The sequence below is a fragment of the Candida pseudojiufengensis genome (genome assembly GCF_024610245.1).
Source record: "Candida pseudojiufengensis strain CBS 10847 chromosome Unknown scaffold20, whole genome shotgun sequence".
NCBI lineage: Eukaryota > Fungi > Ascomycota > Pichiomycetes > Serinales > Debaryomycetaceae > Lodderomyces > Lodderomyces pseudojiufengensis.
In genome coordinates, this window is record NW_026261547.1 from 108,860 (window position 1) to 130,165 (window position 21,306).

Consider the following 21,306-nt stretch of genomic DNA (forward strand, 5'->3'; position numbering starts at 1 on the left):
GGAGTGTGACTTGGATTTTTGCTAACAACGTTTCTTGATTGAAGTCGATTAGAAATGTGGTTCTCATGTGAAGATTGATCTCCGCTCCTGTTCACTTGTCTTCGTATTTTAGACACTTGTGTAGTGTCTGCTAAAATTTGTTTGTTTGAGGAGACCTCGTCGATAATAGTGCTACTTAATTGGTAAATGTGGTTCTTCAATGACGTTTGCATTTTCATTTGTAGTAACTTCTTCTAATGATTTAGGTTCAAGCCCTGGTGCAGGTAGTGACCCTTCCCTTGCTCGATTTTCTTCAAAAATGAATTGATCAGAATGATCGGTTTCGACAGGTTCTATATTTTCCAAGTTGTTAAGTTTTGGATGTAATTCATGATTGATTTCGGACGGTAATTGAGGTACTTGAGTTTCTGTTTGATTATTGTATGTTTGAGGTACTTGAGGTTCTGTTTCATTATTGTATGTTTGAGGTACTTGAGGAGCTGTTTGATTATTGTAAGTTTGATGATTGTTTGTTAAGACTTCATGATTCCAATCGGGATTCATATTTTCGGAACACGTATCACTCCAATCAATTGTCATATCGTCATCACTAGTAGATCCAGGTATATTTTGGTGTATGGGAATATTTGCCTGAGGAGTTTCATGATCGTTGGAGAATGTATTTTTATCAGTGAATGGGAAATTGATGAGAAATTGATGATCCAAAGCTGATTGATCTTTCTTGTCTATGGTTGATAGAAATTTATGAAGCACATGCATCGTATTTAATACCGAAACGTTAGGACTTAATATGATTTCAAATTTTGGAACTGATACCATGACATAGTAAGCATATCTGTCTTCGGAGTAACCCAAGAATGTACCTAATACACTGGAAGGATATGATTTTTCTGTTGACAAACCAAATTTAGCTGCTTCTTGTGGTGACAGCATTTTTACCACGACGTCGACCCCCATTAAATTGGAGTAATTCTGTATTTTGGCAAATTGTAGTAACATTCATATGGCGTCTGATCATTAATCGCCTTTTTGGGTGTGTGATTGTATATAACTAATGCATACTTCAAGATATATTCTATTAATACCAAAATTCTTTCATCAAAACCAACGACAACTTTGTAAACGTTTTTCAATATTTGATAGTTGAAATTTTCTGCTAAACCATTCAACTTCGGACTTGCAACTGGAATGGAGTCTCTAATTATCCCGAATTCGGATTCTAGATCTTGCAGTCTTGGTTGCTCTGTTCCATTGTCTGATCGGTATGAAATTATTTTATTTGGGAATCGGTTGTTCCATACTCTGAGTTTTTGAGGATGAGATCTTTCAGATTTTGTATTTGTAAGTATTAGTTCTGCATACTTACTGTAATGATCGATAAGACTTGTAGCATAGACTTTCCCCGTAGAATTTGTGAATGGTCCCATGAGATCAGAATGAACTTTCATGTTTGGACGACTAATAAATTCGGCTTTTTGTGATGAGTGATTGTGTGAAGCTTGTTTTTGATTGGTGATGGTGCATGTGATACAGTTTTGCGATCTTCTCAATATCTGGTTCTTTGAAAGATTGTTCCGGGTATAATTTTTTCAAGTTTCGAAGTGACGTGTGGTTGAGTTTGAGGTGTAGGTTGTGACCATCTGTAGCTGCAGGATTTGCTATAACAATTGATTGATTGGTGATTGCATGAAAAGGTGAATTTATAGGATTTGAATATATGTTTGAAGATAAGCCGACAAATTTTAATGGTTTGTTTTGGAATTTGAAAGTGGACTGTGCATGTCATGGTTTTAAAATTCCCTGAATTGGACCCTGATATAACTCTTGGTTGAGATTTCTGATGGCAATCAAGGTGTTTGTTTGTAGATGATTATTAATAAGAAATAATTGATCATGTAAAGTAAGAAAACTATAAGTTTTCGAGTTTAACGCATTAAAAGCGAGTAAGTTTAATGGCACTTGTGGATGATAGAAAACATTTTTTATTTCAATGTTTAGACCGTTGACTTTGAGAGTTATGTTTCCTTTTGTGTTCAATGTGAGTGTTTCATTGTTAGCCACTACGATGGTTTCTGCACATGAATGTTTGTTTTGTAAAAGTGAAAGGTTGTGGACAATGCTGATTGTTGCACCACTATCATAAGTTATGAGATTTTTATCTTTGCGAGATGTCCAGAAATTCTTTATGTTGAAGATGTGTTTTTGCGGTTTCGAAAGGGGATACGATGATGTTTTATTATCATTTGTATTTGGTGATTGTCTATACCTTGCTATATGCTTTTCCTCTTTCTCACCACCTTGTCATTCTATGTCTTCATCGGATGCGAAATCAAATTTCAGATCATCTTCGGTTTCTGTATCATCTAAAGCACTTGAATGTTCGGTAGTAGCTGTCGATTTTGATGATTTTCTCTTTGGTTTTCGCTGTTGTTTAGCCTTAGATTTTCCTTTTTTAACCATGTTTACCAGTTTTACGCCAGTTGATGTTTTAAGTAGATAATCAGGATGTTGTAGCATTTCAGATACAAATTCATTTATGGTTGGCAATGTCATTTTTGGGTTTTGCTTCCACTTGCGGTAAGTTTTAACATGTATTTCCATAATAATACTAGTGACTTTACGATCAGTTGATTTTGCATCATCATATAATCTAGCAATATTTCCATACGCCGGATAACTCAATAAATATTTTTGGTAATGCAAATTGGATTTGGCTGGAATGTCAACTTCATCCTGATTATCTACTTAAAACATCAACTATATCCAGTCAAAGCTCTGGAGTTTGATTGGTTGTATTGTGGTAGTCTTGAGATTTTGTTTAACAAGGTTTCATAATGATCTTTAATATGAGAACTAATATTTTCTTTTGATTTTAAATTCATTATTCTAAAGGCTTCCGCAATGATATTTGCGGAAGAATCTGCGGTAGATGGTGGACTTGTCGTCTTTCTTGGTGTTGGTAGTTTTAGGTGAGCGTCAAGAAGTTGAGTGTGTGACTTCTAATCTCTTCGTTTCTCGATTTGTTTAAGTAGATAAACTAGAAGAGGGAAAAATAACCTCCGTGAGCTACCAAATATTTTGCGCCAACGTGACTTTTTCACCTCGAATGAAAAAACTAGTTGCGTTTTAAAAAAAGGTTATTCCATACTTGTACTAAATTTACCATATCTTTAGTAATTTAATCTCTCCACTTTACTCGTCAATATGTTTTTCACGTAAGCATAAAGAGTCATAGTTGCATTGACAAAATAATCTGGCCTCGTCAAGTACTGCTTGATATTGAAAGTTTTAATAAGGGTATGAGTTGGTGTTGCATTATTAGAGCTCAGAAAAATAAAGTTTACCGGCCCAATACACGCGTACGTCACCCTCGAAAATCAACTTTCGACTACCTTCGATAAACTACACGAACTATCTTATGATCTTAAACTTTGATATTTGTATATTGCTGAACTCTAACTCTTTTGCTCGAGGTTCTATAAACTAGTTTTCTCTATGAAAAATTTTCTTTTCCTTTTTGTTTCGCAGCGTCCATATTTTGTACAACACCAAATCAGGAAAATGTAAACAAAAACAAATCATGAAAAATAAAGTATTCTTCATATCATATTCAACCATTTACAAACCATTCCACCATGTTTCATGAAAATGAAGAAGTGTTTAAAGGTAGAAAAAAGGATAATATAGAACAATTTATTGGAAGTTCACAATTTTTTCTAGAAAATGGATTATCACAACTACGATATATGATATTAATTGAAGGATTAACAATTCCTGAAGGATATGATCAATGTCCTTATAGATCTTATGTTTGGTCAATATTAAGTCGAACACCAACATTTCCAACAAAGAATTATGTTAAACTACTATCGGAATTAGAAAATAATTTATCAATTGAAATTTTATCAAAAATTAAAAATGATACATTTAGAACATTAATGAATGATCAAAAATTTCATCAAAAAGTAAATGAAGAGATGTTAATACGAATATTATCATGTATTGGAATTACAAATAAAGTAGGATATGTTCAAGGATTAAATGTACTACTAGCTCCAATAGCTTATTGTTGTCATAAAAGTGAACCACAAGCATTTGCCATATTACATACTATTATAACTTATCATATTCCATTATATATTACTCCAAACTTAGAAGGTGTTCATACTGGATTAAGTTTAGTTGATACAGTTTTAAAAATTATAGATCCAATATTAAGTGAATATTTAGATTCAAAATTTTTAAAACCTGAAATTTATGCATTTCCATCAGTTTTAACATTAAGTGCATGTACACCTCCATTAAAATCAGTATTAAAATTATGGGATTTTTTATTTGCTTATGGATTTCATATGAATATTTTATTTATTGTTGCTCAATTAATTATAAATAGGTCGATAATTTTAAATTCAGAACAACCTATGAAAATTTTAAGAAATTTTCCAAATTTAGAAGCAAATGAAATCATAAAATTAAGTTTAAGTTTTATACCTGAATTACCGAAGACGTTATATGAATTAATTGCAAGACATGGGTTTGATAAAAGTGTTCCCAAAAAATTGAAAGCATATATTGCAGAGACTTCTATATAGATTAAGGAATTATCAAAATAACCCCATTTTATAGTCTTGTTCATCAAAATAAGATGCAAGTACTATTCTATCATTATAAGATCTACCTGATAATTCCATAATAGCTTTTAAAGCAGTTTCTACATCTTCAAATTCAATAAATATTTTACCTAATCCAGGTACATCAAATTGTTGTAAACCTGGAGTAAAATCATTAGCAGGTCTTGGAATTTTCATCGATTTTATATTACCAAACTTTTTTGCTTCTAACTTTATATCTTCATTAATAAATTTAAAATTTGAATCATCAATTAAATCTTTTGAAGAAACAACATTTATTAATTGAATTACATTTGAACTTTTACGTGGTTGAACTATTTCATTTTTAACAAGTTTGAGAAGAGTATTGTGATTGATTGGACCTTTTTGAATTGGAGTATCAGGATTCACACAAGCATAAAAAGCATCATTAACAAATGAAATGTTTTTTAATAAGTCGATAATATTTGGTAATTGTTCTTTAAATTCGATTTCAACTAATCCTAATGGTTCTTTTGTACCCTTTTGTCTATAATAATGAAAACCCTGAAGTGGTGCGATCTTTTCAAATTCTTCCAAAGCTTGATCATTTGTAATGTTTGGAGTGATTAAAACTGATATTTTTCTTGGACTATCTTTAACAACTTCATTTATTTCATCAGACTCAGTGGGCTCATCCTGTACAACATATTCTCGAGGTCTTAAAATTTGTAATTTATATTTATCATTAATTTCCTTTCTCGGTATATCATCATTCTTATAAGCATTGAATAATAAATCAGTACCATTTAATGAATTTATAATGGTTGCACATTCATTATTATTAAACTCTATAATTAAAGTTTTATCATCTTTTAATTTTTTTTTATTATGGATGTTATTACTTGAACTTTGTTCAAAATCAATCATTTTCAAATAATCATTAAAAAATTCAACAATTTTTAAATAATTGATTTCTTCAATATTACATATAATTAAAGTCTTTGCGGCTCGTGAATCACAAGGATCGATTTTTGAAGTTTCATTTAATATATCATTAGTATTCAGTAATCTGTCTTTAACCAATCCTTCCAATTTGGTAAAATCGACAGGTCTTGGATATCCTGGTAAAGGGAATAATCCAGATAATTTTGCTCTTGGTGCACTGACTTGTTCGAATCCTTTTGGTTTAACTCCCCATCTGGAATCAATAACTTTAATTTCATCAATACTTTGAACATCTTCAAGCTTGGATAAATTTTCTTCTAATTTTTTAATAGATGATTCAATAGATTCTTTCGTTACTGGAGCTTTAGGTTGAGTTGTGGTTGATTCATTATGTGATGTCGAAGAGCCTGATTCTCTTTGGTTATGGGGTGAATAACGCTCTACCCTTGGTGATTGATATTGTTGATGATCTCTACTTCGTGCAATATTTCCTTCATATCGATCCCTCGGTCTAGGTGGTTGCTGTGAGTAGGAAGATTGTGGATGATATGAGGATCTAGGTTGTTGAGGATATTGTGGAAATCTATTGTTACTTCTTGGTTGTTGTGGATAATGTTGATCTCTAGGATTCCAATCTTGTTGATCTCGATTATACCTAGGTTGTTGAGGATATTCTTGTGTTCTATCACTTCTTGGTTGCTTTGGACGACGAGATCCAAATGCATTATCACCATCATCATTAAATTTTCTTTTATTTCCATCATCTGTAGGCCCATTACTTGTCCTTTCTCTACCACGATCTCTAAATTCATTCGAAGCAGCTACTGGTCGCCTGTCGTCTCTTCTTGAAAAAAGATCAGAGTAATCAGACCCATTATTCATATTTTGAGATCCATTATTGTAATTACTATTGGGATGTGATGGTCTTGATGATTGTTGTGTACTAGATGATCTTGCCGATGATTGTCCGTTAGTATCATCATTTGTTCGTTGATTGTGTGATGATGCGCTTGACATACTGAGATGACACTATAAAATCAGTTAATGTATTGTGTACAGCAGCTACCTATGAAATGAATGATGATTTAAAGCGTTGTCTCGTATATTAGAGTGATCTTTATTTTTGTTTTGAAAAAGTGAATTCTTACGAAGCTACAACACAATAAAAATTTGACAACGATTTAAGAGTTTATGCAACGACTGGCTAGCTCAAATCTTCAAAATTTGTCATAAGTCTGATCTATTGTTGATTCTTGTCTTGATGCTGACGTAAGTAGTGGTTCAATGCACTATTTTTGAATCTGACTATGAAGTATTTCTCATTGAAAAGCTGATATAAGAGCTTCTAGATTAGATGTTTAATTCTCCAAATTGTGTTTCGAGTAAACTACAACCTACAACCTACAAGTACCTCAACTTCAACCTAGAAAAAAGGTAAGAGATTGGCAAAATATATTAAATTCTTAAAATTTATCTTTTCTATCTATACACTTAAAACTCTTTAATTCTCAGTAATAATTTTTATTCAATTAAATCTTCCAAACCAATTAATATTGGTGCAGTAACATTTTCAATTTCTTCAGTTGTACTACTTTCTTTATCTTCATCTTCTTCTAAAGGTTCAACAGGTATTATAAATGAATTATTTTCCTCGGTGGTGATATCTTCATTTGGTATAATTAATTCTAATTCATCATCATTTATAAATTTTGCTTTTATTTTATTAAATTTTATAATTTTATCAAATTGAAAATGTTTTTCAAAATGAATTTCTTTATTTTTAAATTCATTAATTAAATCTTGTGCATCTTCTTGAATCTCTTCATCTTCATCTGATGAATCAATTGCTTCAAAAATTGGAAAATCATCTTGTTCTTCTTTTTCTTCATCTTCTTCGATATCTTCATCTTCTTCATCTTCAGGCCAATTAAATTCAGCAGTTTCATCAACTTCACTATCACTATCAATTTCAAAATCTTCATCTTCATCTTCATTATATTTATCTGATTTTTCTAATTCTTCAATTTGTTTTAAAATTAAATCTCTTTTAGCTTTGGCAATTTTAGAATTTTCTTTTTGAATATTTACAAGTGAATCTTCATCACCTGAATATTCTTCTTCTGAAACTTCTTCAGTATTTCCTTCAAAATAATCATCATCATCTTCTGAATCTTCATCTTCTTCAAGAGCATATTCAACAAATTCTTCTGGTGTAATTTTAACATCATCATCATCTTCATCATTTTCTTCGATATCAATATCATTAAAATTTAATTTACCTTTTATAACTAATTCATTTTCATTTTTCAAAAATTCAATTTTTAATTCTTCTTTAACTAATGATGGAAATCTAACATTTAATTTATATGTATTATCATCAATTTCTTTTAAAACGTAATCTTGACTATTTGCTAAATCTTCAGTTAAATCAATTACTGAAAATTCATTTTCGTCATCGTTGATAACAATCAAATCGTTTGAGTCATCTTCTTCTTCTTCTTCTTCTTCCCTTTTACAATTTTCACATAAATCATCATCTGATTCTTCTTCATCTTCTTCTTGACATTCACATTCACAATCATCACATAAACCATCTTTTCTATAAATGACAACTCCTTCATCATCATCAGATGAATTATCATTTTCACTATCAACTTCGAAAAATTCAGGTTCAGAACCTAAATCAATATCTTCATCTTCATCACTTTCTTCATTTGCTCTCACATTTTTGATTAATAATCTATCGTTTAAGTCGTCTTCATCATCGTCATCTTCAGAATCAGCTTCAATTAAACGAACGACTCCTTCAACGTCATCTAATTCTTCATCTTCATCATCATCATCGTCAGATGTATTTTCATCATAATAAGCAACAATTTCATCATTTAAATCATGAATGATTGGATAAGCTAATTCATCAGCATCAACTAAATTATCATCTAAATCAATTAAATATTCATTACCATCTGAATCAACGTATATATCACTTGCATTTACGAAATCAACATCATCTTCTTCATCTTCTTCTTCGGAACTTGATTCATAACGTCTTTTTCTTGGTTTAAGGGCAAATTCATAAATTTCTTCATCTTCTTCATCGCTTGAACTTTCATCTGATGAGCTATCACTTGAACTAGAAGAGCTGGATGAGCTTGATGAACTAGATGAACTAGATGAGCTTGAGGAGCTGGAGGAGCTGGAGGAGCTATCGCTATCACTATCACTATCACTTGAAGACGAAGAAGAAGAGCTAGATGATGAGCTTGATGATGAGCTTGATGATGAACTTGACGATGAGCTAGATGATGAGCTTGAAGATGACGAACTGTCACTATCAATATCATCACTATCAATATCGTCGATATCGCTATCGCTAGATGACGATGACCTAGATGAGCTGGACGAACTGGAGCTTGAACTTGAGCTTGAACTTGATGAACTTGATGAGCTACTGGAGCTAGAGCTTGATGAGCTTGATGAGCTATCACTGTCATCATCGCTATCACTTGACGATGATGAACTAGATGAACTAGATGAAATATCATCCAAATCAATACCATTCTCAGCTAAAGCTCTTAAAATATCTGGAATATCATCATATCCAACTTCTAAATCATCTTCATCTTCATAATCTTCTTCCATTAAATCATCTTCATCTTCTAAATCTTGATCATCTTCTAATTCAATATCATCTTCTTCTTGTATGTCTTCTTGTTCACTTGATTCAGCTTCACTATCTGGTTCTTCAACATAAGCATATTTTTTAGAAGGTTGTTCATGATAATATTTTCTATAATGTTTCTTTTTTATTGGAGTAGTTTTTGGTGAAATATGATGAATATGATTATAATTTCTACTTGGTGGTGTACCATATTTAGAATGTAAATTCTTTTTTGAAAATTTACCTTTACTATTTGATTTCGATCCCATCTTTATATCTTTTGTTTATGTCTATTGTATCGATTGTATATGTTAAGATCTGTTTCGTAATTCTTAAATTGAGTTTATGAAATATAAATTATGAGTAGATTTAAAGATCTTTTTATATAGTAAATGTTTCAAAATTTAAGATGAGATTTTATTCAGACACAAAATTAACTTTGCCATTTTAATTTTTTTATTTTTCTTATTTTTTTGCAAGCAAAATTGCATTTCATTGACGAGTTCAATAAACCACGGTTTAAAAAAGCTTTTAATCAATACCCCAACTTTCAAACTATTTAAACACTCTCTATTTGATGCCGTACAGCAGGTTGGCTACATTCTCATAGTAATTTACCAGTATTGGGTATATTAACTCTTCATAATTAGTTCTTCGTGTGTGTATGTTTTTAATAAATTGCCATCAGAAGATTACAAAAATATATAAAGTTACACAAACACACCTAAAATAGAATAATTAAGAATATTACACAAAACTATATTAGAGCATAGTAATTGGTAGCTTTGACACATACAAAAATAATTAAGTGTTTCATATTTAATGTTTCATGTTTCAAATTTTATAAATCACTGGAATTAGAAATTGACTTACATACGCGCGATTCATCAAAAGTCTTTCAACAAATTATATACGACCAATGATGATTCTATTAACATTTGCTTCATCTTGAGTTTAAAGACTTTTCTACGGATCAAGTTATTTTAAATTTTATCTCATTTTTAAATCAATATATGCGACCATATTTTTTAAAACAAGAACACAAACATAAACTATACAAATTTTACAACACCATATACAACACGTCAATGAACAAAGTATAAACATTGAAATGAAAATCAAAATAAAAACTAAGGTAAACACCATATTCATGTACCAAAAGGGTAAAAATACATTTAATAACCAAAGACTTTAGCAGAAGCAATATTTACAAATTTTTCTCTTTTGGTGATAATTATACAATTTGTTTCAAAACATACTTTTATCATAGCCATAATTAGTATCATAATGTTCTTATGTTCCCGGACTCCATGGTTGTACAATGACTTCAACATGCGCTATATAAACATTAGTTTCGTGCCGTACGAGAAGTAGGCATCAGTTTGGACTGTATTTGAACTTGATATCTCAAACGTACTGTTTGTTAGATGAATGTTGTTGATATTTCATCCTTTTTTTATCTCTCTAATCAAACATTGCAACACGTTGTGGTTACTTTTAGAGCATGTGATTATTACATTGCACTGAAGTCTTGATAAACATCAAAAGTATCGGTATATTTGAATTTCCTGCAATTTTTAATGAAATTGATTTTTTTCACTTTTATTTTCATATTATGTGATAATTATATTTTTTTTGAACCTGAGTTCAAGCTTCGTCATTCGAAATATCGGTTTTGCCATTTTCATAACTAGTTTTGAGATTGCTTTTACTGAATCACAACATGAATGATATGTTCATTAAGCAAATTTCAAAAGCATAAGAACAGGCTGTAATTTGAGACCTAAAGTTTTTTGCAGAAAATTTGAGATTTTATTATATGTTACAACAAAAAACATCAAATTGCAAAATCTCAAAACAAAAAAATTCTCAACTTATGTAAAGAGGTACTAACCAGCCAAACACCAACTAAACCGCATTAAGGTCAGTAAGCATTCCTCGATTCAAGAGGGTTTTTAATCACAAGAGCAAGCAGATAGCAACGCTCGACTATAGGAGAATTCATATTCTTTGAACTAATCGATGATTCAAATTTTGACAATCCATAGCTATAACTTTAAGCAGATAATCACAATATATATAAGACTTCGTAGGTTTTGTTCTGATGATTGTTTGCAATTTAATCATAAATGAAGTTTCAAAATTTGTTCCCCACTAAATGTCAAAATTTATCTTCTGAAAAAAAAAAAAAAAAAATTAAATTTACTTAATGTTAGAACAACCGAAAAATTGATTCTCCATATTTCAAGAATCTAGCATCATTCATTTACAATCAACAATCTCAATCAATTGACACAAGAATTACTACGAATATTACAATTCATTTTGCAATATTAATGAAATAAACACACAATTCAAACTATAGTAATGCCTGAATATGCAAATCATTTAAGAGCTACATTTGAACCAAGTGATACAAAATTATTAACATCATCATCAACTTCAAAATTATTAATAGAATCACCAACTTTAGTTACAGCATTATCACAAATTTTTCCATATTTATTATTAATAGATAGTTTTTTAGAAACAATAACTTGGACAAATGATGATCATTATAGAAATTTTTTAATAATGACTATATATTCATGTCTTGTTATATATTGGAATTTAATAAGTTATTTTATTTTACCAATATTATTATCATTATTTTTTGCAAATTTAATATGGCTGATTAGTTCAATTATATATGATTCAAAATATGATGAAAAACCAACAATTGATGAAGTAATATATACTTTACATAATATAACAGTTAGATTTGAAATGATTTTAAGACCAATAAAACATTTACCATTTACATTTAAAAATTTTTCAAGATTAATTTTTGGTACTATTTTGATTACTCCTATACATTTATTATTAATTAAAACAATTTTACCACCTCAGAAATATTTATGGTTTGTTGGAATTTTTATTTTCACTTTTAATAGTCCTTATTCATACGCTATAAGGCAGTTGTTGTGGAGATCTCTATATTTGAGGATAGCCGTTGTATATGTAACAGGATTAGATATAAAGGTTTCAAAATATATTAATTCAAATGAATTTACAAATGCTTCTGACTTACCAATTAATACAAATCTAACAACAACAACTACCAATGATTCAGAAGATCAGAATAAATTACCAACATTATCAAATTTTAAAATTATTAATAAAAAAATGATATCACCAACTCAATTAAAACAAACAGTAGTATTTGAAATATTAGAAAATCAAAGAAGATGGTTAGGAATAGGTTGGTCAACATTATTATATCCAAGTGAAAGAAATAATTTTTGTTATAATAATACTTTTCAACCAGCTCCAAATATTTTAATAAATAATCAAGATGATGATTTTCCATTTCCTATATTTGAAAATGATATTTATGTATATCAATGGGAATGGATAGATAAATTTTGGAAAGTTGATAATGAATTTAATAAGGGGAAAGGTAGAGATGGTTGGGTTTATTATGATAATAAATGGGAACATCCAAGATATAAAGATGGATTTAGTAAATATACAAGATCAAGAAAATGGATTAGAACTGCTGCTTTAATTATTGATAAACATGAAACTGTATATGATGAATAAAAGATTTATCTTGACCTGAAGGTAAGGGTATTAGCTCTCACATAGATCAGGAAATGTACTTGATCAATTATGCTTCTCTTAAGATCAATTTATGACAAACCAAACGGGATGAGAGATTCAAAAACACCCAATCCAGTTTTGACCCGTCTTTTCGCCAAATTAGTAGGAGGTAGAAACTAGGTAGGTGATCGAAATGTCAAGATATGGAACTGACTTTATAATCAATGCATATGTCTGAAGTATTCCATGACGCGAATTTTAAAATTGACAAATGATAAGATTTACGACAAAAAAAATTAAAGTTATTATCATCTCATCTATGAATTTAACCAAATCAACTTATCAAAATCATCCCCACATCCAAACATTACTAAATGAGTTCTACATCAAATCTACAGTATAACGAAATACCCAAAAAGTATATTGACCCATCAGTATCTAAAGATAAAGGAGAAGGATCACGAATAAATGGTAAAGATTGGAAATTAAAAAAAGATGCTTTCAGAGTAAAAACTTTAGGAATAAGTAAAAAAAATTCATTTAAAGAAAGAGAATTGAAAAAATTACAGGAGCAACAATATAAAGAACGGTTAAAAGAATTAAAAGATGAAAAAAATCAAATAAAGAAACAAAAAATTGATGATTTAAAGAAAAGAAGAGAAATTAAAGCAGAAAAGGAAAGATATGAAAAAATGGCTGCTAAAATGAATGCTAAAAAAATTGAAAGATTGAAGAAAAGGGAAAAGAGAAATAAATTATTAAAAGAAAGATAATGATGGTTTATGAAAGGAATGATTAGCAATATATGAAAAAGGTTTTACAAATGGTCAAGTTATGAGTAGGCTTAACGTCATAGTGGGAAAGAGTGATAACGGGAGTTATCTACTTCGTAGAACTTACTTTGTAACACAAAGCAATACAGTAAGGATGTTTGCCTGAAATTAATTGATAATGGAAGAGGTTCAAGTTGAATTTAAAACTTGCATTGGTCAAGTCCTGACTTTGTAAAACAAATTACATATAGCGTTAGATGAATAAAATAAGAAAGGTTATCCGTTACGAATTACTTTTTCAAATTTACTCTAGATTGATCGAATCACTGTTAGTGAAATTGATCACCAAGAGTATTGTTATAGTTGCCCAAGTCCGTAACAGGTACCTGGGAAACTACAACAATACTCACAATACTTGCAGCAGTGTTAGACTACGAGATTCACCATATAGATGTACCAGTCGAAGATTAGCAAGTGGATCAATTTCATATCACAGTAGATCAAATAAATCCCTTAAGATCAATTGTATTTAACTAAAATTATCTTTAAAATAAGTTTTGATCCGTTGAAAAATATTTAATTATGATTAACCAAGCTAAAGTCAGTGTCGTGAACATGTTACGTCATAAAAAATATACGACAAATAATCTGTGTGCACAAATCAAATAAAAAGGAGAAAGAGCAAAAAAAAAAATTCTATTGCCAGCAACTCTTTTTTTTCCCTTCAAAATTTGGAGGGCAAAACTATCATGAATTGGAATGATAAATAGATCAATGGGAACAAAGATAACAACTCATATATATCACTGAATTTGTAGGGCCATGTTTTATTAAGAAGTCATTTGAATAATGTTTTGATTAAGCAAATTGATGTGTATTACAGATTTCTTTACTTGTTGTAGTTAAAAATTTTTCTCTCCAATCTCATTTTACCCGGCTTTTAACAATTTATATAAATAGAACGAGAATTCCCCAACAAATTAAAATTTTTACTTTTGTAAAAAGGTTTTTCAAAACGCGCGACCGCACATTAGAAAAAAAAAACGAACCGCTATATTAATTTATCAGTGGGACTTATTATATTTTTTAAATAAAATATATTCATACAATATTCAATATATATTCAAAAGTTGAATAATTTTATATAGAAGAATAGAAAGCTAATTCATTCATTTTGAGTTTTTATCATCTCAACTATTATCAATTCAAATCATTTATCTTTTTTTTTTTGTTTATTTGATTTTAAACGAAAATTTGTTACGCATAAAATTACACAAATTTATTATCATTATAATACCATTCAAAATCTAAAACAAATATTTTGTACTATTATTATTTAAATTATTTTCATTTCACATCAAACAATTAAATATATATTCACCAAAGAATTTATATTTATAACATCAACATTATCATATAAAATCAACAACAATCATCATTTATTTTAAAACGGCTTTTTTATACATTGGGGGTTTTCACATTTATTTGCATTTACATTAACTATTAATCATTTCACATCAACATATCAAAGATACACAATAAAAATTAAAAAATGGATTCTTTGAAATTACCAAATACAGCAGCACAAGCTAAAGTATTTACAGCTCCAAATTCATTATTATTCCCAAAAGGTTTAGATGAAGAAGAAGGAAAAGAAAATATAAAAAAAGAACAAGCACAAAATTCAGATATAATAGAACCAAAACAAGATGAAGATGATGGTGCTACATCAGGTATAGTACCAACTTTACAAAATATAGTAGCAACAGTAAATTTAGATTGTCGATTAGATTTAAAAACTATAGCATTACATGCAAGAAATGCAGAATATAATCCAAAACGTTTTGCTGCTGTTATAATGCGAATAAGAGATCCAAAAACAACTGCTTTAATTTTTGCAAGTGGTAAAATGGTTGTTACAGGTGCAAAATCTGAAGATGATTCAAAATTAGCTTCAAGAAAATATGCAAGAATTATCCAAAAATTAGGTTTTAATGCAAAATTTACTGATTTTAAAATTCAAAATATTGTTGGTTCATGTGATGTTAAATTTCCAATAAGATTAGAAGGTTTAGCTTTTAGTCATGGTACTTTCTCTTCTTATGAACCTGAATTATTTCCTGGATTAATTTATAGAATGGTTAAACCAAAAATTGTTTTATTAATTTTTGTTTCTGGAAAAATTGTTTTAACTGGTGCAAAACAAAGAGAAGAAATTTATGCTGCTTTTGAAGCTATATATCCTGTACTTAATGAATTTAGAAAATCATAAGGTTTTATAGGGTGAAGTAAATAGCTAATGATAATTCACGATAATGAAACAATTTTAAATTCTCTTAGTCTACTCTGTTTGGACTAAAAAGATGGTGCGAGAAAAGACATTTCTACAACATGATCCATCAGCTTTTAGTTGTGGAATACATTCAGTCTATACTAACCTATACTAATAAATCCTGAAGCACTCCTCGTGATACTTCCACCGTCTCGAAGCCGAAGAGCCTAGATTGCTCCAAGACAGCGTCAATGCAACGGTGGTCGAATGCTCTCACTATCAATCAATCTCGCCCTTCACGCCATCGGATCTAAAATTGGTAATATCAAAGTTGAATTTCAACTAATTGCGCGAATGAATGAAGTATGGTTTATTTACTTCAAATGTCTCGACTATGAGTTCATTCCAACTGAATTTGAACCGTTTAATATATCTAAAACCGTTTAAGTGTTATATTTTGAGATTGGCATTCGATGATTCTGATGCTTCTCCAAGTGACATTGTCTAATTCATTTCATTTGAGTATCAAAATTGACTGATAAATAGAAGTACAACATTTGGCCACAAACTTCGATTGTCAGTGCATTCTATATTAAATCCAATACGCTTTGGTTGATGGGTTAAGGTCTTATTGTAAATCAAATAAATGATTCTTTACTTTTCCAACCTCATTTTTAGCCACTAATCTCATCTATATATTCTTGTAAATCTTCAAGTTCAAATATAACCTTAACCATTAATGAACAACTTGGACAAACAGCTATATCTTCTCCATCTTTTAAATCATCTAAACTAATTGCAAATTTATCACCACAAGGACAAGGATGTTGAAATAATTGAGTTATTGGATCAAATGTAAAATCTTCTATTTCTATTTCATCATATATTGATTCCATTAGTGAAAATCTATGCTGTGATTAAGATGTAATGAAATATTTTGGTTTAACAAAATGAGATCATCTAATATTTCATTTTTGATCTTATCGATAATAAGCTTTCAATTTGTGTCATTAGACCATTATTTGTAAAAAGAAATTCATGTTTTATGTTTGACATCGTAATGAAACATTCAGCTAGGGTTTTGACGCTTTCTAAATTTTACACACGTGATGTAATTTAATAACAAACAAGCTCGCACGATAAATCTATAATCGTGTTAGTACTACCATGTGCGTCATAACTAATTCAATACTAACAAACTTCAGTTTCTGTGTAAAAACTTTTGCTACCAATTTTTTCCTCTATCAATTTTCTATACGCACCAAAAAATTTTTCAAGCACTGTTTAATAAAATAGAAAGTAACAAACTATATTCAGATTCTTTTTTATACTAGTACATCAGTGATATTGAATTGTATGTTCACCACAATATTAAACGGAATTTATAGATGTGATATTGGATTATAATGATCATTAATGGAGAAGAAGAGATCGTAATCATGAGTTAACAAAAGCAAAGTGCTGAAGTTTAACATTAATCAAATACAGATCAAATTAAGTTTACAATAATATAAAAGAATTCTACAACTACACCACAAGTTATATTTAAAAAATCTTCGAAGGGTAGACTTCCAAGTTTGTAACAACGAAATAAGAGAGATAATTCAAAAGTACTTTTAGATCCGAAATCCATTGCAAATTAAAACACATCAATATTGAAGAATTAGTCGTACTAACTATTCATAATAGGCAAATATGGGTATTTCTAGAGATTCACGTCATAAAAGAGCCGCCACTGGTGCTAAAAGAGCTCAATTTAGAAAAAAGAGAAAGTTCGAATTAGGTAGACAATCAGCCAATACCAAAATCGGACCAAAAAGAATTCACAGTGTCAGAACTAGAGGTGGTAATGAAAAATTCAGAGCTTTAAGAATTGAAACCGGTAACTTCTCATGGGCTTCAGAAGGTGTTTCAAGAAAAACTAGAATTGCAGGTGTTGTATATCATCCATCAAATAATGAATTAGTTAGAACTAATACTTTAACCAAATCAGCTGTTGTACAAATTGATGCTACTCCATTTAGACAATGGTATGAAAATCATTATGGTTCAACTTTAGGTAAAAAGAAACATGCTCCAGCTACAACTGAAGTTTCAGATGTTAAAAAATCAAGAAAATTAGAAAGAAAATTAGCTGGTAGATCAGGTGCTGCTGCCATTGAACAAGCTGTTGATTCACAATTCGGTGCTGGTAGATTATATGCTGTCATTTCATCAAGACCAGGTCAATCTGGAAGATGTGATGGTTACATTTTAGAAGGTGAAGAATTAGCTTTCTATTTAAGAAGATTAACTGCCAAAAAATAAATGATTGGATAAATATAATTATCATTCTGTATAATAACATCTTTTCATCATCAAAAATTGTTTTCTTGGAAAACATAATATATTCATTTTATTTTGGGGTTTTAATGATATAAATAAATGTAGCATTTAGTCTTTTTTCTAGGATCTGTTAATATATAAAAAACAAAATAACGTAAAAGATTTTGAAATGTAGTTTGATATACCTTCACCAGAAATAATAGCGATTTGACTTATGTAGAGGCGTCAGATGTCAAGAGGTAATTAGAAAATTTAAGATGATCTACAAATAGAAAATCAACATGTCCTTTGAAATTAGAGAAACGTCTGCTTAGTGCGATCTTTGTCAACTAACTTCTACGAGATAGATTCTGTCGATGAATTTTTCAATTTGATCAAATATTAATTAATTCATCTTGACTCGAAGAAATTTGTCACAATTGACAAGAGAGTGCAAACCTGACTACTTTATTTTAAATGTACATAAGTATTTCCTCAATATCTCTCCACATCAATAAATTCTTAGTCACATTTCATTCTATAAGTTAAATTTGGTTAGTAAATATATCAAGTAAATTTAAAGATTACATGTCAGAAGAGGCATGTCGTTATCCTTCAAAGAATGAAAATCGTAATCTTCATCTCAGTACAGGTCTGTGTAAACATTTTATTCATCATGTGATCATCTTTTTAAGGCTATTGAACATACCATTATAAGGTTATTTATAACTGATTAATCAAAGAAAAGTATGTTTTGAAAAGTGAAAAAAAAAAGTTGTAAGTTAAAGTTTGTTTGCATGTAATGAGATCGAGTTAAGATTCACGTGACTCTTTTTCCACATAAACACAAATGTAAACTAGAATAACAACTTGTTTTGAATGAATCATTGAAACTATGACAACAGCTTTGAACTCTGATCGAATTTTTCGGGATTATTCGATGAAAACTGGATCAAACACGCGGCCAATCAATAATTCAAGTACAACAACATTTGGCAATAACAATTCATTGACTACTTTACCAAGTTCTGCAGCATCAAGAATAGATTTCAAATCACAACCGAAAGCATCAACACAATTATCAGAGTTGAAAAATACAGCATCGAACCAACAAGAACCATCATTGAGTGATATAAATTTTAGACTACTACAGACAAAACTAGCCATAAATGAAGAGAAATATAAATCTAGTATAGCCAAAGATAAGATACAAAAGAATGATCGTCCATTATATTATCAACCACCTAGTTCTAGTGATAAGGATATATATAATGAAATTAAAGATTGTCTTCCTCCAAACGTCAATATTAGTGAAAATTTGAAATCACCGTCAAAGACCAAATACAACATTCCAAAATTATACAATTATGAAACTACTGTGAAAACCCATGATTATAAAGATGTCATAGACAGCATCAAAAATGAATTTGCCAATGAAGATTTAATTGATTTCAATCCTGAATATGATAATCCCACGGGAATTTGGGAAAGCCCAATCGTTAAAGAAGCAATTGCCAGACAAATCGATCTTGAATATTATATGAAAGTTTTCATTCGAAATATACTATATTTGTTGATTATTTTATTATTCAGGTCTTTATTTAAGAAAGGTATTATTCTTTATGAGTTGCATCTAAAAGCTCAGCCTTTGTATATCCAAATGATAAAGACTGGTATAGATAAGAAGATTGAAGATGGCAGTCTAATTGATAGTTTTTATTTTATACTAGTCAGTAGATTAATATGTCTACCATCTATAATCAACATATTATTTTCATTTTTCAAATTGATGAAAGGACAGGATCAGTGTTGGGATTTACCATTGAGCACAAAGCAAAGGAAATTATTAGGTTTAAATTATAAAAACAAGTATGATGGTTCAATTGACATAGATGAAGATGCTGAATTAACTTTAAAACAAAGAAGATATGATACTGATCATGTTATCCCGTACAAACCTATCCCAAAATATGTAAAAAATAATGAATCGACAAAACATGGCAACAGAATTCCTTTAATTAACGAAAATCAACAATCCTTATATTCAACTCGAAAACTGATGTCAGATTTAACTTCTGGTATTTCAATCTCAAATAATCAAATTTTGCAAAAAAGAGGACCTTTACAAAACAGTTTGGATAAAGTCACATCTATATCTACTTCATCTAAACAATCTAATCATCTAGAAAAAAAGGCAAGAGCTCAAGCTAATTTTACTAAAAATTACAACTTAAAATTTTAATTTAGTCCATATAGATTCATTATAGATCAATCAATTTATTTAAACTCTCGACTAAAGCATTGATTTCTGGAAATTCATCTTTGAAAAATGCAACTTTCTCTTCTGTAGTTATAGGATTAGGATTATCTTGTTCATCCATAGTATAAAACATCAAAAACTCAATGATTTTATAATTCAAATTCTGTTGAACTAAAGATAAGGAATTATTTTCTAAATCATTTAAATTATTTATATCATTTATTGAATTTAATCTTAAATTTTTAATAATTGTTTTACAACCATTATTTGCTTCAAAAACTCTGTAATTATTATAATTTTTAAGCAAAATGTGCATTAATGTTGTGATAGCTGATATAATTATATTTAGACTTTGGTCATAACCCGAAAAACTATAGTTTAGTAGTTCAAGTATAAGCTCCATATTCTCACTTTTATTAAATACTGTTTTTGATTGTGGATGTAGTAATAACAAACCTTGTAGTAATTTGTTACTTGTTAATATATCCTTTGGCGATAAGTCATATCGATAAATGCGTATTAAAACCGAAGTCAAATTAAAACTAAAATTATTTTGTAGGTCCAAAAATTCTAATACTTGTTGAGCATGTGGTGTTGATTGTGTAGTTGTCTTTCGATATGATTTCTCAATCGATGGTAATAAATTTTTAAGTAAATTTTCTAGCAAATACAAACCAGTGGATATACCATTGAGATTTTGAGACTCTAGATGTTCAATAATAGTAGATACATCACGTTCCATGATATATATGAAATAGCAATAGAGGGTATTCTAGTTGATTTAATTGAAGTTAACACTAATTTTGGGTCGCGTAAATTTGAATCATGTAAGTCAAATGTAAACAAAGAGACAATCTTGCCGCAAAAAACGTTTATTTGTCTATCAATAAATATATCTACTTCTACGTTTTAAATTT

General features: G+C 29.4%; 12 protein-coding genes across 12 annotated transcripts; 6 read left to right on the forward strand and 6 right to left on the reverse strand. All coding sequences in view use genetic code 12, as the record gives it.

The window, feature by feature from the left end:
• Positions 1-171: 171 nt before the first annotated feature.
• Positions 172-1,448, reverse strand: KGF55_005637 (uncharacterized protein; the record flags this gene model as incomplete). Its single annotated transcript, XM_051760671.1, has 2 exons — positions 172-871; positions 1,063-1,448. 2 exons carry the CDS (start codon positions 1,446-1,448, stop codon positions 172-174), a joined length of 1,086 nt encoding a protein of 361 aa, XP_051611666.1.
• Positions 1,449-2,301: 853 nt separating this feature from the next.
• On the reverse strand, positions 2,302-3,166 carry KGF55_005638 (uncharacterized protein; the record flags this gene model as incomplete). The annotated part of the gene is made up of 2 exons (XM_051760672.1): positions 2,302-2,733; positions 3,149-3,166. 2 exons carry the CDS (start codon positions 3,164-3,166, stop codon positions 2,302-2,304), a joined length of 450 nt encoding a protein of 149 aa, XP_051611667.1.
• Positions 3,167-3,635: 469 nt separating this feature from the next.
• Positions 3,636-4,592, forward strand: BUB2 (Bub2p; the record flags this gene model as incomplete). Its single annotated transcript, XM_051760673.1, has 1 exon — positions 3,636-4,592. One exon carries the CDS (start codon positions 3,636-3,638, stop codon positions 4,590-4,592), a length of 957 nt encoding a protein of 318 aa, XP_051611668.1.
• Positions 4,593-4,604: 12 nt separating this feature from the next.
• KGF55_005640 (uncharacterized protein) lies at positions 4,605-6,554 on the reverse strand (the record flags this gene model as incomplete). Its single annotated transcript, XM_051760674.1, has 1 exon — positions 4,605-6,554. The coding sequence occupies one exon, from the start codon at positions 6,552-6,554 to the stop codon at positions 4,605-4,607; it is 1,950 nt and encodes a 649-aa protein (XP_051611669.1).
• Positions 6,555-7,058: 504 nt separating this feature from the next.
• Positions 7,059-9,467, reverse strand: KGF55_005641 (uncharacterized protein; the record flags this gene model as incomplete). The annotated part of the gene is made up of 1 exon (XM_051760675.1): positions 7,059-9,467. One exon carries the CDS (start codon positions 9,465-9,467, stop codon positions 7,059-7,061), a length of 2,409 nt encoding a protein of 802 aa, XP_051611670.1.
• Positions 9,468-11,565: 2,098 nt separating this feature from the next.
• KGF55_005642 (uncharacterized protein) lies at positions 11,566-12,780 on the forward strand (the record flags this gene model as incomplete). Its single annotated transcript, XM_051760676.1, has 1 exon — positions 11,566-12,780. The coding sequence occupies one exon, from the start codon at positions 11,566-11,568 to the stop codon at positions 12,778-12,780; it is 1,215 nt and encodes a 404-aa protein (XP_051611671.1).
• A 374-nt stretch (positions 12,781-13,154) lies between these two features.
• KGF55_005643 (uncharacterized protein) lies at positions 13,155-13,553 on the forward strand (the record flags this gene model as incomplete). Its single annotated transcript, XM_051760677.1, has 1 exon — positions 13,155-13,553. The coding sequence occupies one exon, from the start codon at positions 13,155-13,157 to the stop codon at positions 13,551-13,553; it is 399 nt and encodes a 132-aa protein (XP_051611672.1).
• Positions 13,554-15,105: 1,552 nt separating this feature from the next.
• TBP1 (TATA-binding protein) lies at positions 15,106-15,825 on the forward strand (the record flags this gene model as incomplete). The annotated part of the gene is made up of 1 exon (XM_051760678.1): positions 15,106-15,825. One exon carries the CDS (start codon positions 15,106-15,108, stop codon positions 15,823-15,825), a length of 720 nt encoding a protein of 239 aa, XP_051611673.1.
• A 674-nt stretch (positions 15,826-16,499) lies between these two features.
• On the reverse strand, positions 16,500-16,721 carry KTI11 (Kti11p; the record flags this gene model as incomplete). The annotated part of the gene is made up of 1 exon (XM_051760679.1): positions 16,500-16,721. The coding sequence occupies one exon, from the start codon at positions 16,719-16,721 to the stop codon at positions 16,500-16,502; it is 222 nt and encodes a 73-aa protein (XP_051611674.1).
• A 799-nt stretch (positions 16,722-17,520) lies between these two features.
• RPS8A (40S ribosomal protein eS8) lies at positions 17,521-18,132 on the forward strand (the record flags this gene model as incomplete). Its single annotated transcript, XM_051760680.1, has 1 exon — positions 17,521-18,132. The coding sequence occupies one exon, from the start codon at positions 17,521-17,523 to the stop codon at positions 18,130-18,132; it is 612 nt and encodes a 203-aa protein (XP_051611675.1).
• Positions 18,133-19,024: 892 nt separating this feature from the next.
• On the forward strand, positions 19,025-20,371 carry KGF55_005647 (uncharacterized protein; the record flags this gene model as incomplete). Its single annotated transcript, XM_051760682.1, has 1 exon — positions 19,025-20,371. One exon carries the CDS (start codon positions 19,025-19,027, stop codon positions 20,369-20,371), a length of 1,347 nt encoding a protein of 448 aa, XP_051611676.1.
• Positions 20,372-20,390: 19 nt separating this feature from the next.
• On the reverse strand, positions 20,391-21,131 carry KGF55_005648 (uncharacterized protein; the record flags this gene model as incomplete). Its single annotated transcript, XM_051760683.1, has 1 exon — positions 20,391-21,131. One exon carries the CDS (start codon positions 21,129-21,131, stop codon positions 20,391-20,393), a length of 741 nt encoding a protein of 246 aa, XP_051611677.1.
• Between the last annotated feature and the right edge of the window lie 175 nt (positions 21,132-21,306).